This window comes from Rhea pennata, chromosome 1, assembly GCF_028389875.1.
Source record: "Rhea pennata isolate bPtePen1 chromosome 1, bPtePen1.pri, whole genome shotgun sequence".
NCBI lineage: Eukaryota > Metazoa > Chordata > Aves > Rheiformes > Rheidae > Rhea > Rhea pennata.
The window spans coordinates 9771039-9789741 of NC_084663.1; the positions used below are offsets into that span (position 1 = coordinate 9771039).

Here is an 18703-nt window from a genome sequence, read left to right on the forward strand (position 1 = left end):
GTGCAATATAGTCTCTGTGCTTGTGCAGCTTTTGTTTCTCCTCTGACAATCAGTGATATGACAGTATTTTTGCAGTGAACTGTTGTCCAAGATAAAGTACTAGAAAATCCTTTAGATGATAAATGCCGTCTGCCTTGACTAGACTGCTTTGGTGACCTACAGATCTGTATCCCGTACTACTGGCTGTTCCGAGCTGAAGTCCGAGTTATTTATTTATCAGCATTAGGATATTAACTTGTTCTGTGCCAGATACTGCTGACATCCTGCTTTACATGTAAATAATTGTTTCTTCTGACTGAGAGGTATCCTCCCAGTATAAATTGCTCAAATGAAATTACAGCGCTTCTACTGACACCCAATGAAGGAGACAAAGCCCTGCTGTTCTCTCTAACACAATTTTCTTGGTTCCTGAAAACATCTTTTATCTGATAGTAGCTGTGGTAGTAAAAATTCAAAATCGGAAGTGGATCACAGCCAACTCTTCCACCCGTGCAGAAGATAAGTATGCCATTAACCATGTCTCTTAAAGTTATTTATCTCGAGCAAGCAAATGAGTTCAAAGCCCTCCATTTACTGCTATATGACTGTAGATATCTGCTATCAGGTCTTTGTCAGCTAAAGCTGGGCACTTGGTAGGAACAGAGGTAGAGTATACAGAGCAATGTAAGACATGCATAAATATGTAAAATAATATCTCATAGCTAGGAAAAACACATACTGTATGTATATTTTAATAGGGCAGTGTGAAGCACAATGTTATCATTAGCCTTCTCCCTTAGAGGTGTGTGTGTATATATATATATATATATATATATATATATTTTATATATATATATATATGTGTGTGTATATATATATATATATATCCTGGCATTATGCTTCCTCAGCTGGGATCTCTCAGAGACCCAGGACAGTCCAATATATGTAACACTCATATTGGGTTGAACTCAGGGCACCACCACAGTTCTCCAGTGTGAGAATGGGATCGTCATCTCTGTATCTTTAATTTGACACTTGCCTTTTGACTATTTCAGATCCTTTCTCTTAGAGAATGTACAAGATATCATACAAACTCAGCTTTCCATAAAACCAGAGCTGTTTCTAAGCTCTTCTAATTAGTTCTAATTAGTGCTCTTAGTGTAAACTAACACTCCTGATGGCCTTGAGTGTAACTCTATGCCCAGGTCCTTCCATGCCTTGTGTCTACGTCATACCAGCTCTGAGTAGGTGCTCTAGTTTTGATGACTGCAAAGGAAAAGATTTCTTAGAAGATATCAAAAGTCCTTATAGGAAAAAAAAAAAAAAAAAAAAAAATCCGGTGAAGACAACCCTTCCTTTTTGTCCACTTGCACAGAGAGAGTCACTAGCACAGAATTTTAAAATTTATTTGCCCGACTCTTTAATCCACACATAATTATTTCCAAGAGATTTTCAGAAGTAATAGCTACCTTTACTTGCCTCCAAATAATAAAAAGACATTTTTCAGGACACACATTATTTGAAATTCCTATTCCTTTAATTTGTTTCAGATGGAGGCACTCAGAATCAATACACATTTATGAAGATGATAGTCCACACTGCATGAGAGCAGATGTGTCAGAGAGAGCTATGTAACACATTTTTCAACTGTCAGCCAGAGTATGTTAATGAAATGATTGTGTGTGACTTCAGTCTTTTAATTGAGCTGCTCAGGGATTTTGCCTGCAAAATGCCAGGTACTACTGTGATAATGGTTGCAATAATAACGCTTGAAATTATTAATAATAATAATAATAATAATAATAATAACAGCAACAGCAATAATATCAGCTTGGGTTTCTTTGTTCCTCATGTTAGAAAAAGATAAGGAAAAACTACAATCACAAAATGAAAAAAAAAAAAAACAGTCTATAATGTTTTATAAGGCGACATCTAACCAAAAGGAGGAAAAATTAAAAGGTCAAATGAGTGAGGATGAAATATCTTGCACAGAAAGCTAGCAGTGTCCAGACTTGAAAATGACAAAAGAGAACATGTGGCAATTACAGAACCATTTTTATTGCCTTAAAACAACACAGTTTAATTGCTTTGATATAAACATTGAAGCATATCTCAACTATGAGCAAAGCAGTGTACTCAATCATGTTACTTTTAATGAAAATAGTCTTGAAAACAGGTTGGGCAGAGAACGTTTGTCATAACTGCTGGCCTAGCAAGTCATGCGAGCACAACGAGATAAATAGCGCAATGTGTCCTGCCACTTGTAACTTAATCCTCCCGCATATTTCATTAGAAGGTTCTTAATTTTCATCTGACTGTCTCTGTCTTAATGAGAATGAGACTTGCATTTGGCTAGAGCCCAGATCAATTTTGTGCAGTAACACAGTAACCATCTCAAACTTATCCTTTCCAGTAATTGAACTATATAATATGTTAAGGGGGGGGAAAAAAAGAAACAAATAAACATGCAAGGCAAGTTAACATTCTTCACCAAACTGTACTTTGAAAATTTTGTTTCAGGAGTCTTGAAAATGTGATCAGCAAAGAAATATGGCTTTTGAGGAAATGACTGTTGCGTATACAAAATATTGGAAAAGATTAGTAAAATACGTTTTGCATTTTTCACGCTGCTTCCACAGGAGATGTGCTGAAAGCCATAAAGATATGCTTCTTTCTCCAACTAATTTATTTCACATATACAATAATTTGTGGTCAATAAATCTAGGATGGATTTCCATGGTATGGGATTGGTGTGGCAAACAGAATGGATAACTTTATTCATATTGTGGTTGTGGTATTTTTATAATTAGTTTTGTAATGTGATATTGCTGGAGAGTATCATCAAGCAGTGCTCAATATTAAACAAAGTTTTCCAAAAGAACACATGCTATATACTAATTCATGTCATCAGGGATCCATCTTATGGTGCAACAGTCTCATCTTGTGTGCACATGGCTTCTGAGGAGATGATAGCACTTAGAAACTCACTTTTACATTTTTCTAGCTGGGCACTCCAGATGGAATATTTTACCATAGTAGGACATTTTACCAAGAGGAAAATAATTCCTTTGCCAGTTAGAGTTTTCTTGACTTGTGAAAACAAAACTTGTGGAACAGGGGGAAGTTCTGAGCCATTTAATGAGAAATAATGACTGTAATATAACAATTTTCCTAGGGAATGTTGACAAAATCTTTGTTTATTTCTTCCACCTGTTGGTTTGTGTGTTGAGGCATCTTATAAAAAGCAAAATATTTAACTTGAGAAAATAATTCACTTAGAAACATTTATTAGAGAAGGAAACATTGAATCTGATCATTAAAACAATCCAGAGTTTAATATTCATTAAAAATAATTTACATCTCAAATCTCTGTATAAAGGTCTATTTTGAGAAGCTAAAAATCTTGGTCCTGCATCTGGCTGAGTTAGTCATCAGACTTAAGTTTAGCCATAGCTTGCCATTTTTCTAGTGTTTTCAGCTGCGAGAGAGAAGGTCCAGGCTACGTAGCATCTAACAACCCGTTCTCACGGATTCCTGTTTTTCCTGGAGGTCCTTCATAAAAGTGCGAAGTGTGCTAAAGAACAAAAATTGGCTTTCCCTGGCTCTGGATTGTACTGGCAACGCTATTCACAGCACACGGTTTCAACACACTTCGGTGCAGCTCCAGCAGAGCATGTGCAAACCTATGACTAACTCCAGCTAACGCTGCCAAAGATGGCAGTGTGAGCAGATAAACCTCTGAGTTTCAGGGCAGCACCGCAGGACAAAGTCTTACCCTCAGACTCCACAGCTCAAACTTTAGAAAGGTACCACATTTCTTCATCCTTTCAGTGCTTGTCAAGGATGTTGTTTTTCTGGCTAGTCTTAGAAGTCATTATAGTTTTGAAAAATTATTTATGATTCCTGGGAAATATTTCAAGTTTGCATTTGATTTTCCTTTTCCTAAGCTTCTGCTTGTTGTGATTTTTAATTCCTGTGGAAGACTGGATGGAATTGTACATGCAATTTTTTCTACTTCAGCAAAGTCCTTAGACTTACATAACCCAGCACTGGGTAGAGAGTGGAAATATTTTTAAAGGTCAAATCATAAAACTGTAAACTCCAGAGGGAATTATCTCTAGGGAGTTATATCAAGTGTACCACTCCCTCGTATGAAAACTTAATTGATGTCACTTGGCTGAAATTATTATCTCCGAGCTGTAAGCTGATATGACATTATGTAAGATATCAGAGTAAAATGCATTTTTCGGATCAGATTTTAAGCCCAGCTTGGGGTATCACAATTGGTCATTGTAAAAATGATGATCGTGTCACAAACAGAGGATTACGGTGTCAGGTGGGGAATAAGCGCAGAGGCAGATCAGTTCTGAAGAAACAACAGTGATTCTGTTTTAACGCACTGTCTCCGTAAAGGAAGAACGAGAGGAAAGGAGTGCAGGGACATGCATGGCACAGAAGAACTCTTGTTTCCAAACAAGATATTTCCCAAAGTTTTCCATAAGGTAACAGCTGCTTTTTCCAAGAGCCACATTCTGTTCTCCATTACAGCAGTGTGAATCCGGAGGACCTGCATCTGAGTTGTTGTTGCTTAGGATTGGCATCGGGGCGACGGAGAGTAAAATTTGGCTTTAACGCATTTTGTTTCACAAGTAGGACCCATTTATTCCCCTCAAAGTAGAGAAGGCGGAATTACCACACATCGCATGACATCATGTATCATTCAACACTTGGGAAGAAAAATGGAGAATAAGATTTGTTTGAAGTGCGGGATGTGTGGGTTTTTTTTTTCTTTTCTTCCCCTCCTCCTTCCAATTTTCACAATTTATTGTGAAACTTCCCTTTGCTGAAGCATGGCGTAGACCTTTCGGGCACATGGGAGCTCTCTTAACGGTTGGTTTTGCCATCATAATAAACTCTTTATGGAGCCTAATTCTAGGCTTCAGCGCACCCTTCCCTATCGTTAGCAATATCTCGCAAGTCGTTTCCAGACTCTTTAATAGCAACCGTAAAAAATGGTTTTGAACAAAATTAGCTCGGGTAAACTTAGGTCTGAAGAAGAACATTACTTAAATGACTAAAGACTGGACTTGCGCGCGTCATCTTTGTCTGAAATCCCCTGGAAAGCAGGCTGCCAGGCATCACCGTGTTTTCCATACCTCTGTCCCTTGGTGGGGGGGGAGGACAGTAAGGCTTCAGTCGCTAAAAGCAGATGACAAGGAGCTTCAGAACCTAAATACTCGCACACCAACCTGCTGTCTTCATTTGTATTCAACAGATGCCTCGCTTTTTCCCCCTGACTGCCTAGTCTGTACCGATCAGTATAAACAATGGCATTTTTGTCTTTCGTGAACATATTCTTGTTCTGTTTCACTTGAAGGTAGGGATAAACACGTAAGGGGAAAAAAAAAAAAGGAGAGGGAGGAGGAAAGCAACCTTCATAGACAGATATTTATAGTTTAAAGAATGTTATGTAAAGCTTTAAGAAACACTCTGTGATTTGGCTGAGAGATTTGTGAAGCAAGTGTAAGATGCATACAAGCTTTAAACAGAAAGAAAAAAAAACAACAAAAAAGAAAACCTGAGACTCCATCTGTGAGATATTTTGAAATGGCAGGGAAAATGAAGAAGGCTAACTACGCTATTTTTATGTTATACTACACACATACAGAATGTATGGCCTCTTTATACATATATTTTGTGTGTATTTATGAGTCCAGTCTTCTCCCTGACTATTTATATATATATGTATAATGTAAAATATGCTACAATTACATTATTTTATATGTCAGAGTACCTGGCTTATTTGTATATGATTTTTTTTCCTTCCTAGTCTGATCACAAGTCATTAAGGTGTTGCTAAGTAGCTAATTCTGGCCCAGAATTAAGAATTTGTGTTGTCACGGGGAATATTTTCAGTGCCAGCATCTTTGTCTCTCCTTATACTCTGCTTCGGGGAACGGGGCGGCCGGCGAGCGGGCAGAAAGCTGTTAGACCGCCCGACCCGCTCGCCCTTACCTTGCGAGCGCTCTCGGGGTGGTAGGTGGCCCCGGCGCAGCCCTCCTCCTCGCCGCTGGCCGTATGTTTCCTGCCACCTTCCTACTGCTGCCGCTCGGTGGGATGCTGCCGGGTTGAAGCTGCACCCTCTGACCCCACTCGGAGAGCAGGGAGGGGGGGAAGGAGGAAGGATGGACCGCAACGGTTTAGTCTTAGTCTTGACCTTCTCACTGAGCTCCAGGAGTGGAGGATGTGCATTTTGCTATGTGATGTTCCTTCTGGCTGTCATCTCCTCCTCACAATGGGGGAGAAATAGAACCATGTTATTTATGGGCACCTACAAACAACAAAGTAGCAAAATACGGCAAATTTGAAGTATTCGTAGAATGCCTGAGAAATAGAGCTGGATTTTTAGTTATTTTCCTTGAGCCTTGTTCTGACAGTATATGTGTGTGCAAGGGTCTAACGTACACTTGAATTTCCATGGATAAGATTTATGGGACTGACTGGTCCAGCTCCATCCTAACTTGTTTTGGATTTCAACACTTTTCAGGAGATAGAAAGAGTCTTTCTTTCCTCTGTCTGTATTCACCTGCCTAAAATATCAGGAACTATGATGCCATAGGAAAAGCAAAAAGAAAATAATGTAATGGAAAGCTTTTCTGAAATGGTTACAAATTCAATGCGGAGGAGGGACACAGCTCTCCTCCCCTTCTGAAATCCCTATTCACTGGGGACCGAGAGGGAAAGAGAGAGTTAGTTAATGCTTTTCTAGAGCTTGTTTTCCTTTGCATCCCCTGCTCCTCTTCTAAGAAACACTTTCACATATTGCTGACGCTAAAAGCATTCACAGAGGTCAAATTATTGAAAGTTCAACCAAGTTTCCCTAAACTGTCCCGACTTGCCTACCCTCCCCAGTTTCCACAGAGTCTCTGAGCATGATTGCACAGCTAGCAGTCTGGGCTTCAGAAGCCACGCACCAACTTCTTAGCCTCACGTTTAGCGTATATTGTTTGATCTGCACAAGACTGTTTGCACCCACGTGCTCTACTCAACAAAACCAGGCTTCTAACCACCTCCGTGGCGGGGGGGGGGGGGGAATCCTCACTGAAAAGAGTTTTCTCAGGCTAGGAAGTTTATTGGGGAGATGTAGGAAGGTGACAACCCACAGTTATAGTTTTGTCACTCTTGTGTTTTTGTCAAATACTAATGAACCATTCATCATAAGAAAAAAAAGGGGGGGGGGTCCAGAAGAGAACAATGATCACAGCAGATGCTGCATACGCTTTTAGTCTGTGGTTTGTGCCCACGACTCTGTGGGAATTCACCTGGAATATTTAAAAGCCTGTGATGAATGGGTGGCACACAAGATAGCATTGCGTCTTTCAAGTCTTTGACAGTCGGCAGGAAAGGTTACGAAGCAAAATTGCGCAGGGCCAAAAGGTTGGCCGTGATGGATCCCAGATACAATAGAAGTGGTGATTTTCTGTATACGCAGTGATAAGGAGGGACTTTTAGGGCTGACAGCAACGACTTGCTTACTATGACAAATGAAGAGGTAAGGATGAGGCCGCTGGCAAGGCACGGGAGAAACGCGGCATCAATTTCTTGTCGTGTGGAGGTCTTAGTGTGTGGCCCTGAGCAAATCCCTTAGGATCAGACCTTGAAAGGTATATAGGGGTCTAAAGCTGCAAATCAGAGCATAAGGGGACTTTCAAAGGCAAACTGGGAAATTCTGAAAATTACTGATTTTTTGAAGTTTTGACATCTATCTGCGGGTTTCTAAAGGCATAAAAATAAGCGCTTATTTTTCCAATTTATTTCTGATTCTGGATTTTATGTGGAAAATATTTCTGTTCTGTCCGTTGTTTTAATCCTGCAAAAATGTGGATAAAAAAAAAGCTTAAATTGGATATGAATATCAAAATAACTGAATCTGTAAGACATCTGTGCGTAGTATACTTTGCAGGTAGGCTCTTCATCCAGCAGTCGGAAAAGGACAGGACTGACTGATGATTCGTCTCTTCAGAGATCCATTAACCATTATATTTGTCAGGTTGGAAGAGCAAGCCATTCTCCAGCCTACTACTTGGGTTAATAAACCCTCCTATTTAATTTGAATTCCCTCAACAAAGACCAACATGTCAAGACTCGGGTACGATTTAAGGAGCCAAAAGTTGCATGGTTGTAGTTGTTGCATTATTTTCCCCTTTGAAAATATTTTTCTTACATTGTTTTTTCTCTAAAGAATTAGAACACCAAAATTTTCCTTTCATTTCCCTCATCCCCTTAAAAATATATATATATCCTTGCCAGTGTTTCCTCAGCAAAGGCCCAGCAGTGAATAAACATATGCAATTGGAGGGATGGAAGCAGAGGTACTAAAAAGTTAATAGAGTTGGAACTTGTGCTCAGTTTGGATGAGTACTCTAGACCTAATCCATTGGAAACAGAAGCTATTGACCCATACCATGAAATAGGGAAAATAAGCTTTCTGTAATTCATATTAATGTTGCGTACTTGGCACTGAGCTATTACAGAATTTTTTTACCAGTGGCTCTGGGTATCACAGCTGCCAGACCATTTGGGTATGAGGATGAGCATCAGGCAGCAGAGTTCAAGGGAGCAGAAAAGGTTTATTTAGGTTTGAAGAGCAATCTGCAAATACAGCTGTTCAGACGGGCACATAACCTGTCTACAGAACAGGATGCAAAGGATATTTTTGAAGAATTTGATGAAGTGTTTAATAGACTTGAAAGTATTGTGAATAAAACACATCATCCTGATACAGATCCTATTATGCTGCCAAAAGTACAAATATCACATACAGTACAGTCTCATTAGCCCTGAGAAATGAAGGAAAAGTTGATTGTGACAAGATGGTGAGATGCAGCGTTACTGAGAGACCGCAGGTACTAGCTGGCTTGGTTAACAACCTGATCACTCGTAGTAATACAAAATGTTACGGATTTGTGTAGATTCAGGAGATTCAGATAAGGCTACAAAATGCAACGTAGCCCAAGGGAGCATTGGAGAAAGACATGTCTAGACTTTCAACAGCAAGAATATTTCCAGCTCTTGGATGCAAGCCAGTGACTTTGGCAAATCCAGCTTGATAAAATGTTAAACTCTACACCTTCGACTCCCTTTTTGCTGATGCATTTTTAAGTAACTTCGCTCTGTGATTGCGTCAGAATGTAAAAAGTGCCACTACCTAGAATTTCAAATCCCTTAAGATACAGGTGGAGGCAGCTATTTATAGCCTCTCGAGCTATTCTGATAATGATCAACACTATAAAAATAAATAAATGAAAATCTGATATCCAGTTCAGCAGGTCTGGATATCAGAGCATTTTTCTTCACTATATAGGCCTTTTATTTATTTATTTATTCTTTTCCTTTTCTTCTGTAAGAAAGAGAGAAGAGCATTAATGCCAACATCAAGCACTAGGTCAAATAGTTTCCAGGTTTAAATTCCTGTCTGGTACAGACAAAGGACTTGAGCTTAAAGGTAGAGTTTCACGATATGTTGCATTCAGGAGTGAGGCCAACATAGGAAATTCTTGATCCCCTCCGCATTGCGAATTACTCTTTTTTCCCCCAGTGCCAGTTCACAGCACTTTCTGCTCCATAAGTTGGTTCCCACACTGGGTCTGTGAAAACCCACCTGCTTCCTACCTTCACAAGCATTATTTTTAAACCTTTTTTTTTTTATCGTGTTTTTAGTAAAGTCTACTAAAAGTAGACTCATGAAGTCTATATCCAAAGTGTCATCCCAGATAGGAGAATGGCAGCCTGTGACATAAACGCAAGAAGCGGCAGCTGTGGTCTGGATCTTCTTAAATTGGATTTTGCTTCTGAAGCTAATGTATTGTGAAGCTGCATCCTGAGGCTGTCACACATCGTGTGACAAATGCCTTTATAACTGGACTACAGACTGAGCTGGCTTTTGGCCCAATAACCATTCAGTTATTACAAAGTGTATCGAAAATATCATTATGTGTACAACTGGAGCAAATTCACAGAGACCCTTTGCAGAACTGTACATATCCAGAACTTGTGAAGCAGCTCACCCGCTACGGGGGAAAACAGCAGGAAGTGTATCTGAGTTAGGATTTCACATTTCCTACAGGAGTGCCTTCTCTAGGGAGGTATTTAATAAACAGGTACAGTCTCAGGGTTTTCTTCCTCTGATTTTATCCTGAAATTCCACATTGAGCTAAGAAATCTTTTGCTCAAGTGTTACTGGATTAGTATTGCCTATCAAAAGGGGATTCTGGTAATTCCTGCGCAGTTCTGAGAAGCACCTGATTGCATCAATATAAACAAGTAATGACTCATCTGAAACACAGGAAATGATTCTGGAAACACATAAGTACATTTTTAAAGCATACTAAAGACTTTCTGGGAGCAGTTAAGCTTTCAAGAGCTTCTAAGTATAAAAATCACAGCAGCAGTGAGAAGATTTGAGGCAACCATGAGTCAGGTAATACTGTTTCTCACTAACAAAAAGCCTCAAATGATGCCAGCTTACAAGAGGTTGAAAGAGTAATTCTGAGTGAGTGGCCCATAGTGAAGGCCCAGGCACATCCAAGTATGCAATTTTATAGGATCAATGAGAAGTTGTTGCCCATATTGAAAAGCAATATTAAAAGAAATTCCAAATTATAATGCCACACAGCACGAGATCAGAACTGTTAAACAGAGTCTGCAAGTGCGTATCTGGATTTTGAGAGGTATAACACTGTATATAAATGCCATTACGGAAAATAAAAGTGAAATCTGCAGCAAACACAGAAAGCGAGGCAAAAGAAATGCTGCTTGTTTTGAACACACTGGGTAATAATGGAATAGTTAATTCATTAAGCTAATAACAGCAGCGGATGCTATCAGCACTTCTGCGCTCAGTAGCAGCAGGAGGACCCGGGGGGCCACTTGTCACCCTTCGCAGCATCTCCGGGCTGGCGAATCCCCCAGATGAAGGCAAAATGCGAGCGGCCTCCGCGCGGAGGGGTACGAACCGAGCCTATCGCTCCTCTCGCCCAAAAAGTGCCTTCTGCACTTTCTTTCTCCAAATGCAGTCTTATCTACGTTAGTACTTATCGTATGCAATCCATGTGCTTTCTGGGCAAAATATATACTGGCTGAGAGCCATGATTTATTTATTTGGTTGCTGGAAAATAGCCTAGAGTGTTACACATTCATTCCACATTAGAAAGATGCAATTTAGATTCTTACTCTTTTTCCCTTATGCAGGAAAAAAAAAGAAAAGAAAAAAAAAAAGTTGTGCCTTCTTTATGGAACTAGAAGGAAATTGAGTGTAACAACCTCATTGTAAAATTATGTGTTTTATAAGGTCCTGAATATGGTGCATCTTTTGTGTTCTGCTTCTAATTGTTTGCCCTATACAAAAGGATAATTCATTAGGCCAAGTCTCCAAATAATCTCAAAGTGACATGAATTCCTTTGCAGGGTGAATGTCTGTTGCAAGTAATCCATGGAAAACAGACAGGCGTCTCTTGTCATTTTGGAGCTCTAATCCACTGCCTGGAGCATGAAAATGCTCAGGATAACAACTGTGGGAATGACCAAGATCAACATTATTTTGGGGGATTTTGTTTTCTTAACAATGCTACTAATCAATAGAGTTGCTGAATCTGGCAGATACGATGCCACAGGATTAATGAATTAACCTCAGAAAGCAAAAGAATTTGTTAAAGAGGAGCGGGGAAAAGCCCCTTCTTTTCCCCGTGTGTGCATATTAAGCAATGAAAGCAGCAATGACAGAATTTCTAGCACTTGCTTTACCACCATACCAAGCCTTATTCTGCATGAGTTTTTACATTTTAATTAGAACCACACTGACACCCACATTTTCAACTATGAACTTCAGTTTCAAATTAAGGCTATTTTCTACACGCTAGTTTAGTGTCAAGGTGTGAACACAGGAAAGAGACACTGCACTGCCTAAAATTCCAAGTGTGGTGCAATTACCTTTGGCAGGACTACGTAACCGATCTTTAACTCCAGGTAAATAAGAGCAGAATGGAAAGATCTCACTCAAATACTCCCTTGCTATAAAGCATTTGCAGACTCCTTCTGGAAAAGCAGAGGGCAAAATAAAGAGGAGTCACTGCGCGTCTTTGACGATGATGGTGTTTCGTGAAGGTTGGCTTCCAAGGCATCTGTCAGTATTGCACAGGGATGCAATGCATGTCACCTATCAGGGGAATACAAATTACATTCCAAACTGCATATTACACTGGATATTCTGCACAACATGGAAAATTTAATCAGTTGTAGCTTGCTAGAAGAAGGGTGTTCAGATGTGTGGGAGGAAAGAGTTAAGTTTGCTTATATGTTTATACTTACAGCTCCTTAGCATTTAGAAGACCTCTGGGGATTTTCTGCATCCTTTTGTTTAAACAAACAAACAAAGATCATTAGGTAACTGCATTGTATAAAAATGCAAAATTATTATAATCACAGAGTCCTGGAAATTGGAAGGTTTGGAACGTTTTTGACTTACAAGAATGCTTCGGAGAATCCTCCAGTATAATTTATAAGCCCCTCTAGACCTATACATGTCTTGAAGTGATTGTTGAAGTGGGCTTTACTAGGAATTTCTTGCGTTGAATTGGAGTAGTGCAGGAGGTGGGGAGGGCGGAGGGTTACAGCAACCTTCCCTAACAAGGCTTTAAAAGCTTCAGTGGCAAAGTTACGCTGATGGAAGACTTTGTTACTTGTTTTTAACCGGGAGCCATCCGGACGGGATTACGTTATGGGCAGGAGATGTAATTCATGTGGGTAACAGTGTTGTGGCTTGTGCTGTGCTGTCGTTGTTTTTAGAGGGGGGCCGTGCCTCTTTGAATGCGAACTGTAGGATGAAATTAAAAAAGAAAAATACTGTAAAGTGAAATCAACTGGCTTGTGCCTTTGGAGGTAAATGCACAGCTCCACGCTTCCCCCAGGCTCGGTGGAGGTTTCTGTTCCGTCTGATCTCTGCCGCGATGGGGTTTTTTATTATTATTTTGCTGGATTTTTTTGTTTTTTGCTGGTTTTCCCTTTGCATGCGTTGTGTGACAGCAGGGGGAGGGGGCCGGGGGGGGGTGGTCGCGCTTCCCCGCGCTCCCGGTGCGGCCGCTGCCCGCCGTCCCTCGGCCCATGTGCGCGGGGAGCGCGGAGCCGCCGCGCCCGCCCCCGCCGCCGGGGACCCGCCCGCCGCGCGGGGAGCGGGGCGCCCGCCAGCGCCGGCCCCGGCCCGGCCCGGCCCGGCCCGGCCCGGCCCGCGCCGCCGCCCGCATCATGCCGCCCCCCCGCCGGCGCCCGGGGGCTGCTCCTTTTCCGGCCCGCGGCGTGTGCGTGAGAGGGGCTTGAAGTTGCCCCGGCGGCGGCGGCGGCGGCGGCGGCTCCGCGGGGGGACGCGGCTGCCGGCGGCGGCGGCGTTGGGGCGCGGCGGGGCGCGGCGGGGCGCGGAGCCCACCCCCATCACCTGTTACCTCCGCTCCCCCAGGTTGCCTGAAGTTCCCCGGCGGCGCCCGGCAGGACGCGGAGCGCCGCGGCTCCGGCTGGCGCCGACCCCGCCGCGGCTGCTGCAGCATGGGCTGCCTCGCTGGGATTGCCTTGCTTTCCTTGGGAGTATTCCTAGCAGGACGAGTGAACTGCCAGCATGGGAAGAATAACGTGCCCAGGCTCAAATTATCCTATAAAGGTAAGTCTGTTGTTCTCTCTTATTCTCGCTTCCCCCCAATTTACCCCCCCGCCCCCCGCCCTGCTCCCCGGCGGTTTTCCTTATCTTTCAAAATGGAAATCAGCATTAAGAGCAATTTCTGAGAAATACTTCAAGAGCCCCTCGGTGCTACCGTCGGTACCACGCAGTTTGAACACAGACAAAGAAGAGTTAGTTGCCTTTGCCCGCAGGGACTGCGGGGCGTGCGGAGCCCTGGAAGAACGTTTCCAGGCTCGTGTCATTGCACCGGACTTTTACTGAAAACGATGAGACGGGTTTGGCCACCCAGCTAATCTGCCGCTTCTGGGCACGTAGTACGGCCACAGTACCGGAGCTCTTTCGACCAGCCTGCAACAGAGGAAGATTCATATTTTTCCCTTTTATTTATTTGATTTTTTTAGGCATGAAGTGGTTAATTTTCGAGTCATGAATATTCAGTTTGTACAAATCTGACGATCAGATGCCTAACATAAGCAGTAGATGGTGGGTTTGCCAAGAAACTATAAACTGAAAGGAACAGATCAGTCCAGAAAAGGAGGAAAGGACTGTTGTGCGCTGGAAAATGCTGCCTATGGATGTTTAATGCAGTGCAGTTTGTTTGAACTGAAATTGTTTTCGGTATAATCTGATGTATTTAATTAGTGATCACAGGGAAGGTGTAACTGAAGGAAGGGATCTTACATTTATGTTGGAAATTGTGTAATGCCACGCACATTGCAGTGTCAGTAGTTAACTTACATATCATAATGCTTGTGTTAAAGGAGAACTCTGATGTAGGCAGACTTTTATCAGTATAGCTCCTCTGTAAGTACATTTTAGGAAAAAAATTATGAAATCTGCAGAATATGCAGCTGGGGTAGAAGTTTAAACTGGAGGAGTTGTGTAGTATTTTCACTAAAAAATGTGAAAGCTCTGAAGAGCTGACTTCATTATTGTCAGATTACTGAAGGCTGAGAAAAGGAGAAGCGGTTACAGTTCAGAGAGGAGGGAGAAAAAGTAATACACTGCTTTTGCAGTGGAAGAAAGTGAACATGTGTATGCATGTCTGGTCACAGATGTCAATCTCAGTTTACAGTGTAGTGTCAATATACCTCTTGCCAGTAGAAATATGTTTTCTCTTTTTTTTTTCATCTGTCCTTCTTGTGCTGCAAATGGAAAGGGTAAAATGCTCTCTGATACAAGGCAGACGTCATTTTCACACTTAAGATCAGAAAATTAAACACCTGCAAAACTTGGATGCAACATATGAGATAAATGCATGTGCAGTTTCATTAAAGAACACATATATGCATATTTGTATGTGTTTAAACTTGAATAGATGTACATATATATGAAAAGAAATGTTTAAGGAGTTCAGAATGTGTTCATTTAGTTTTCATAAGAAAAATCATTTATATTTAACATAATCTGATTCTTTTGAATAATGGAATCTGAATAAAGCCATGACTACATGTCACATTAAAAACTCATTAAAACCCTCTTAATTGCTTCCAAACTTTCACGATCATACCGAAACTTGGATTAATATAGAGAAATATAAATCCTATAAAAATATCCTGTAAAGGGCTTTAATGGCTAATTAATTATTGTTTATTATTTTTCACCCTTTTAAAGTTTATTGGTGGCCCAAGTCTGCTACCCCTGTGCACACAGGCAGAAACTAATTTCAGAGAGGATGACCAGATCTGGCTCAGAGTTTTCTCCCACTGGTACTGTATCCATATACAGTTCAGCAGCATTTGGTTATTCTGCTGATTGGTTGTTTTCCAGTTCTGCTCTTGCTGGGAGAAAGGATCTAATTTTCATAGTTTAAATACATCAGAGGTCAGATTTTAATATACAGTCCTACATGAGTAAAACAGGAGACTGAAAGGAACACTAAAGCTGTTTTGTTATTATTGGTGGAATTATTGTAAAAAAGAATGAGTACAAACCCCAAGCAACCCTTTTTTTTTCACAATCTAGAAAAGAAATTAAATGCATACTTAATTGGAAGCAAGTTAAAGTAAGGTCTGAAGACTCAGGAATTCACACTCTCACTTTTGATTCATATATGTACTTAATCACATTTTTGACTTAAAACATGTGTAACCCTGCAATTCAAATCAGACTACTCACATGCTTAAAGTTAAGTACCAGTGTAAATGCTTGGCCAGGTCAAGAGGAACGTGTTGAATGTCCTGCTGCATTGATCCCTAAGTACAGGGATATCATTATAAGGCAGGGAAAATTAAGCCTTAGCAGCTTGTGCTTTTCAAGACAAATTTTCGTTCCTGTATAGTACACTATAGACAGATAAATGTTAACACTTCTACAAATTGCCTTAAAAGCTGTAGCTATTGAAAAATACGTCTTTTAGACACTGATTGAGTGCCTTACCTATTAATGTGTATCTCTCAGGATATATTACTGCTGTATATATTGGTATGTGATTCATCTCTGAATTCAAACTACTTGCAATTAGGAAAAGAACCTATCCAGTTACTTATCCACTCTGCCTTTCCATAGAGCTGTAGTCTAGTAAAATAAACTTATGATATTGAAAAGAGTATGCAGGGTAAAAAGAGTGACCCAGCTGACTTCTCTTTTCAGTTGCTGTCACTGTGCTTTGTTGTAGCATGCAAGCTTGTTTTTTTGCCTAAACAAATACCTTGCAGCTAACTGTCAGTGCCTTTTTTCAAAAGAATAGCAGGGATGTATTTTAACTTCTTGTTTTTCTCGACTAATTAGATGTCAAACATGGTTAAGAAGCTCAGGCATTTGCTTTAAAAGTTACCAAATGAGTTCTGAAGGGTTAAATCCCTGCCAACCTTGATTTCCTATGGTCACTTGTTTTCAAAGGTCCGGTATTAGCTCTGCCATTTCCCAGGTTACTGGACAGAAGTTTCAGTGAACTTCCATCCTTGCTTCCTCCTAACTTCTTGTCACTCACAGCCTTGCGGCAGATTAGAGGCATCCAGCAGGGCACATTACGGATTGGAAAAGGGAGGGAAAGTGTATGTGCATATATTAAGGTCATATCTGTGGTCTGAAGAGGTTCTTTCTGCTTGTTGTAAAACAAAGTCCTGGTTACTTGGTTTCTATAAGTGTGATTTTGGTGGTATATTAGAGGAAGGAAATTTCAGGAGAACGCTCCATGTCCTGCTGACATCAGCGGCAAAAGCCATGTCCCGTAGCATCGGAGGTTTCTTCATTTTAAGGCTTCCAAGTATTTTGATCTGAGTGCATGAATTGGAAAGGTGATAATACTTACCCAAATGATATTTATCTACTTATTTCAGTCAAAGAGCATGACTATGATTAAGGGCCTGATCCAAAGTTCCTTAAGGTTAATGGGTGCTGGATCACAGCCTAAGTGTGGTAAAACCAACTACAGCATTGAAGGCTTAGCTGAGCCCTTCTACCTCTGTGCTCCCCCTTTGGTGTCCTGCAGATAAATGACACTGCCAATCAGTCAAACAAAAAGTAAGGAATCTTTCAATAAACTCTTAGGAAACAAATAATCTTTTTTTTTTTAATCTCATTGGCTTGAATTTCAGTGTCTGCTGTAACAGTCTCTATATTGTGTCATTAGGTCATAGACTCTGTTCAGGAAACTTCTGCTGAGCATGACCTTCTCGGTAAGACAGTGATCAGGTTGAGCGTGCAAAGTTCGAAACAACAAATACGGCCTTTATTCCAGGTGGATTTCTCTTATCATTTATTGCTTCCTATTTTATTTTACTGTTCTCTGTATGGTGAGGTAAGGGTAAAAATAGAGGTAGAACTAGTTATAGTCACTGCTAGATATAAATATATAAACGCAGGGGAAGAGAGTTTCCATCAAGATGCCTTGATTCACAAACCTTTCCCTAAGGCAGCCCTGATTTTTGTCCCTACCTGAGCAAAGCCTGTGAACCCAACTTTCCCAAATCCATCTGTCGCGTCCTATTTGTTTATTGGAAATTACTAAATGCTTTAAATATGTTTTGTGAGAGTACATGTGTGGTTCTCTTTTGTTATTGTTGCTCAATTGGATACATATTACTTGAGAATAAGTAAACTGGAAAAACATGGCGCACAGATTTAGCTGTATTACTCCTTGGCTCCAATTCAAGCCATATTAAAAATAAGTGTTTTGTTTAAAGTTGCAGTGATAGTAAGAACTGCTTCCTTCTTGACGTGCGGCTGATTTACGTTTTTATATGATGGATTTCTGTACGGGTGACATCCTGGCCCTAGAGAAAGCAACGGCAAAACTTCTGTCCTCTTCCATCAGGCCAAGGTGCCCTTACGAGGCAGGAATGACACAGCGCTGAATTACCTGCGTATACGTTAGTATAAATATCATACTTGATTTATGGTTTGTTGACCTAATCTAGCTGGAGCTGATGACCTGCCAGTGGGTTTGATTGTTGTTTTTTCTTTCAATCAAACTCCATAACTCACAATCCAATAACTCCACAAATATTGGGAAAGCAATTGGGAGGAGGAAAGGGGGAGAGAAACATCGGGGAGAGAGCGGGTGTCTCCTGGGTTGGGACTGGTATTAGAGTTTGTCTCAGATTTCAAGGTATTTGTTTAAAAAGCCTCTTGCTTAAACTGCACTGTGCGGAATATTCTCTGTATAATATTCTCAGGCTGTAACTTGCCTGAAAAGGAGAGAGGGGCACCTCTAAATTTAGGAAGAAGGCTGGTAAGAGAGAGGAGCAGGTGACCTTTGCAGTTTAGGCAGAAGCTTGCAGCATTCTTCACCTTCCACCCTTCCTACGTTGTACTTCTGTGCAGCTCCGGCGGCGCTCTCTGGCCTCGTTCCGCAGGAAGGAGGCGACGAAGGTGTCTGATATCTTATTTATTTATTTATTTATTTTCCCTACCCGTAAGTGTTGAACGCTTTGGAGAAGCTCTCTGTGCTGATCTTTTTTTTTTTTTTTTACCTTTGATTGACTGAGGTCTTCACGAGACCTAAGAGATGACAGGGCAGATGTCCGAATTTCCCAGCCCCGTCCTTCCTGCCGCCAG

At 41.0% G+C, this 18703-nt stretch overlaps 1 protein-coding gene across 1 annotated transcript in view; it reads left to right on the top strand.

Moving 5' to 3' along the window:
* The first annotated feature begins 12754 nt into the window (after nt 1–12754).
* SEMA3A (semaphorin 3A) overlaps nt 12755–18703 on the top strand; it is a 169637-nt gene continuing 163688 nt past the window's right edge. Inside the window, exons 1-2 of the mRNA XM_062597623.1 lie at nt 12755–12776; nt 13487–13684. Coding sequence (XP_062453607.1) covers nt 12755–12776; nt 13487–13684 — 220 coding nt within the window. The remainder of the gene's footprint in view (nt 12777–13486; nt 13685–18703) is intronic.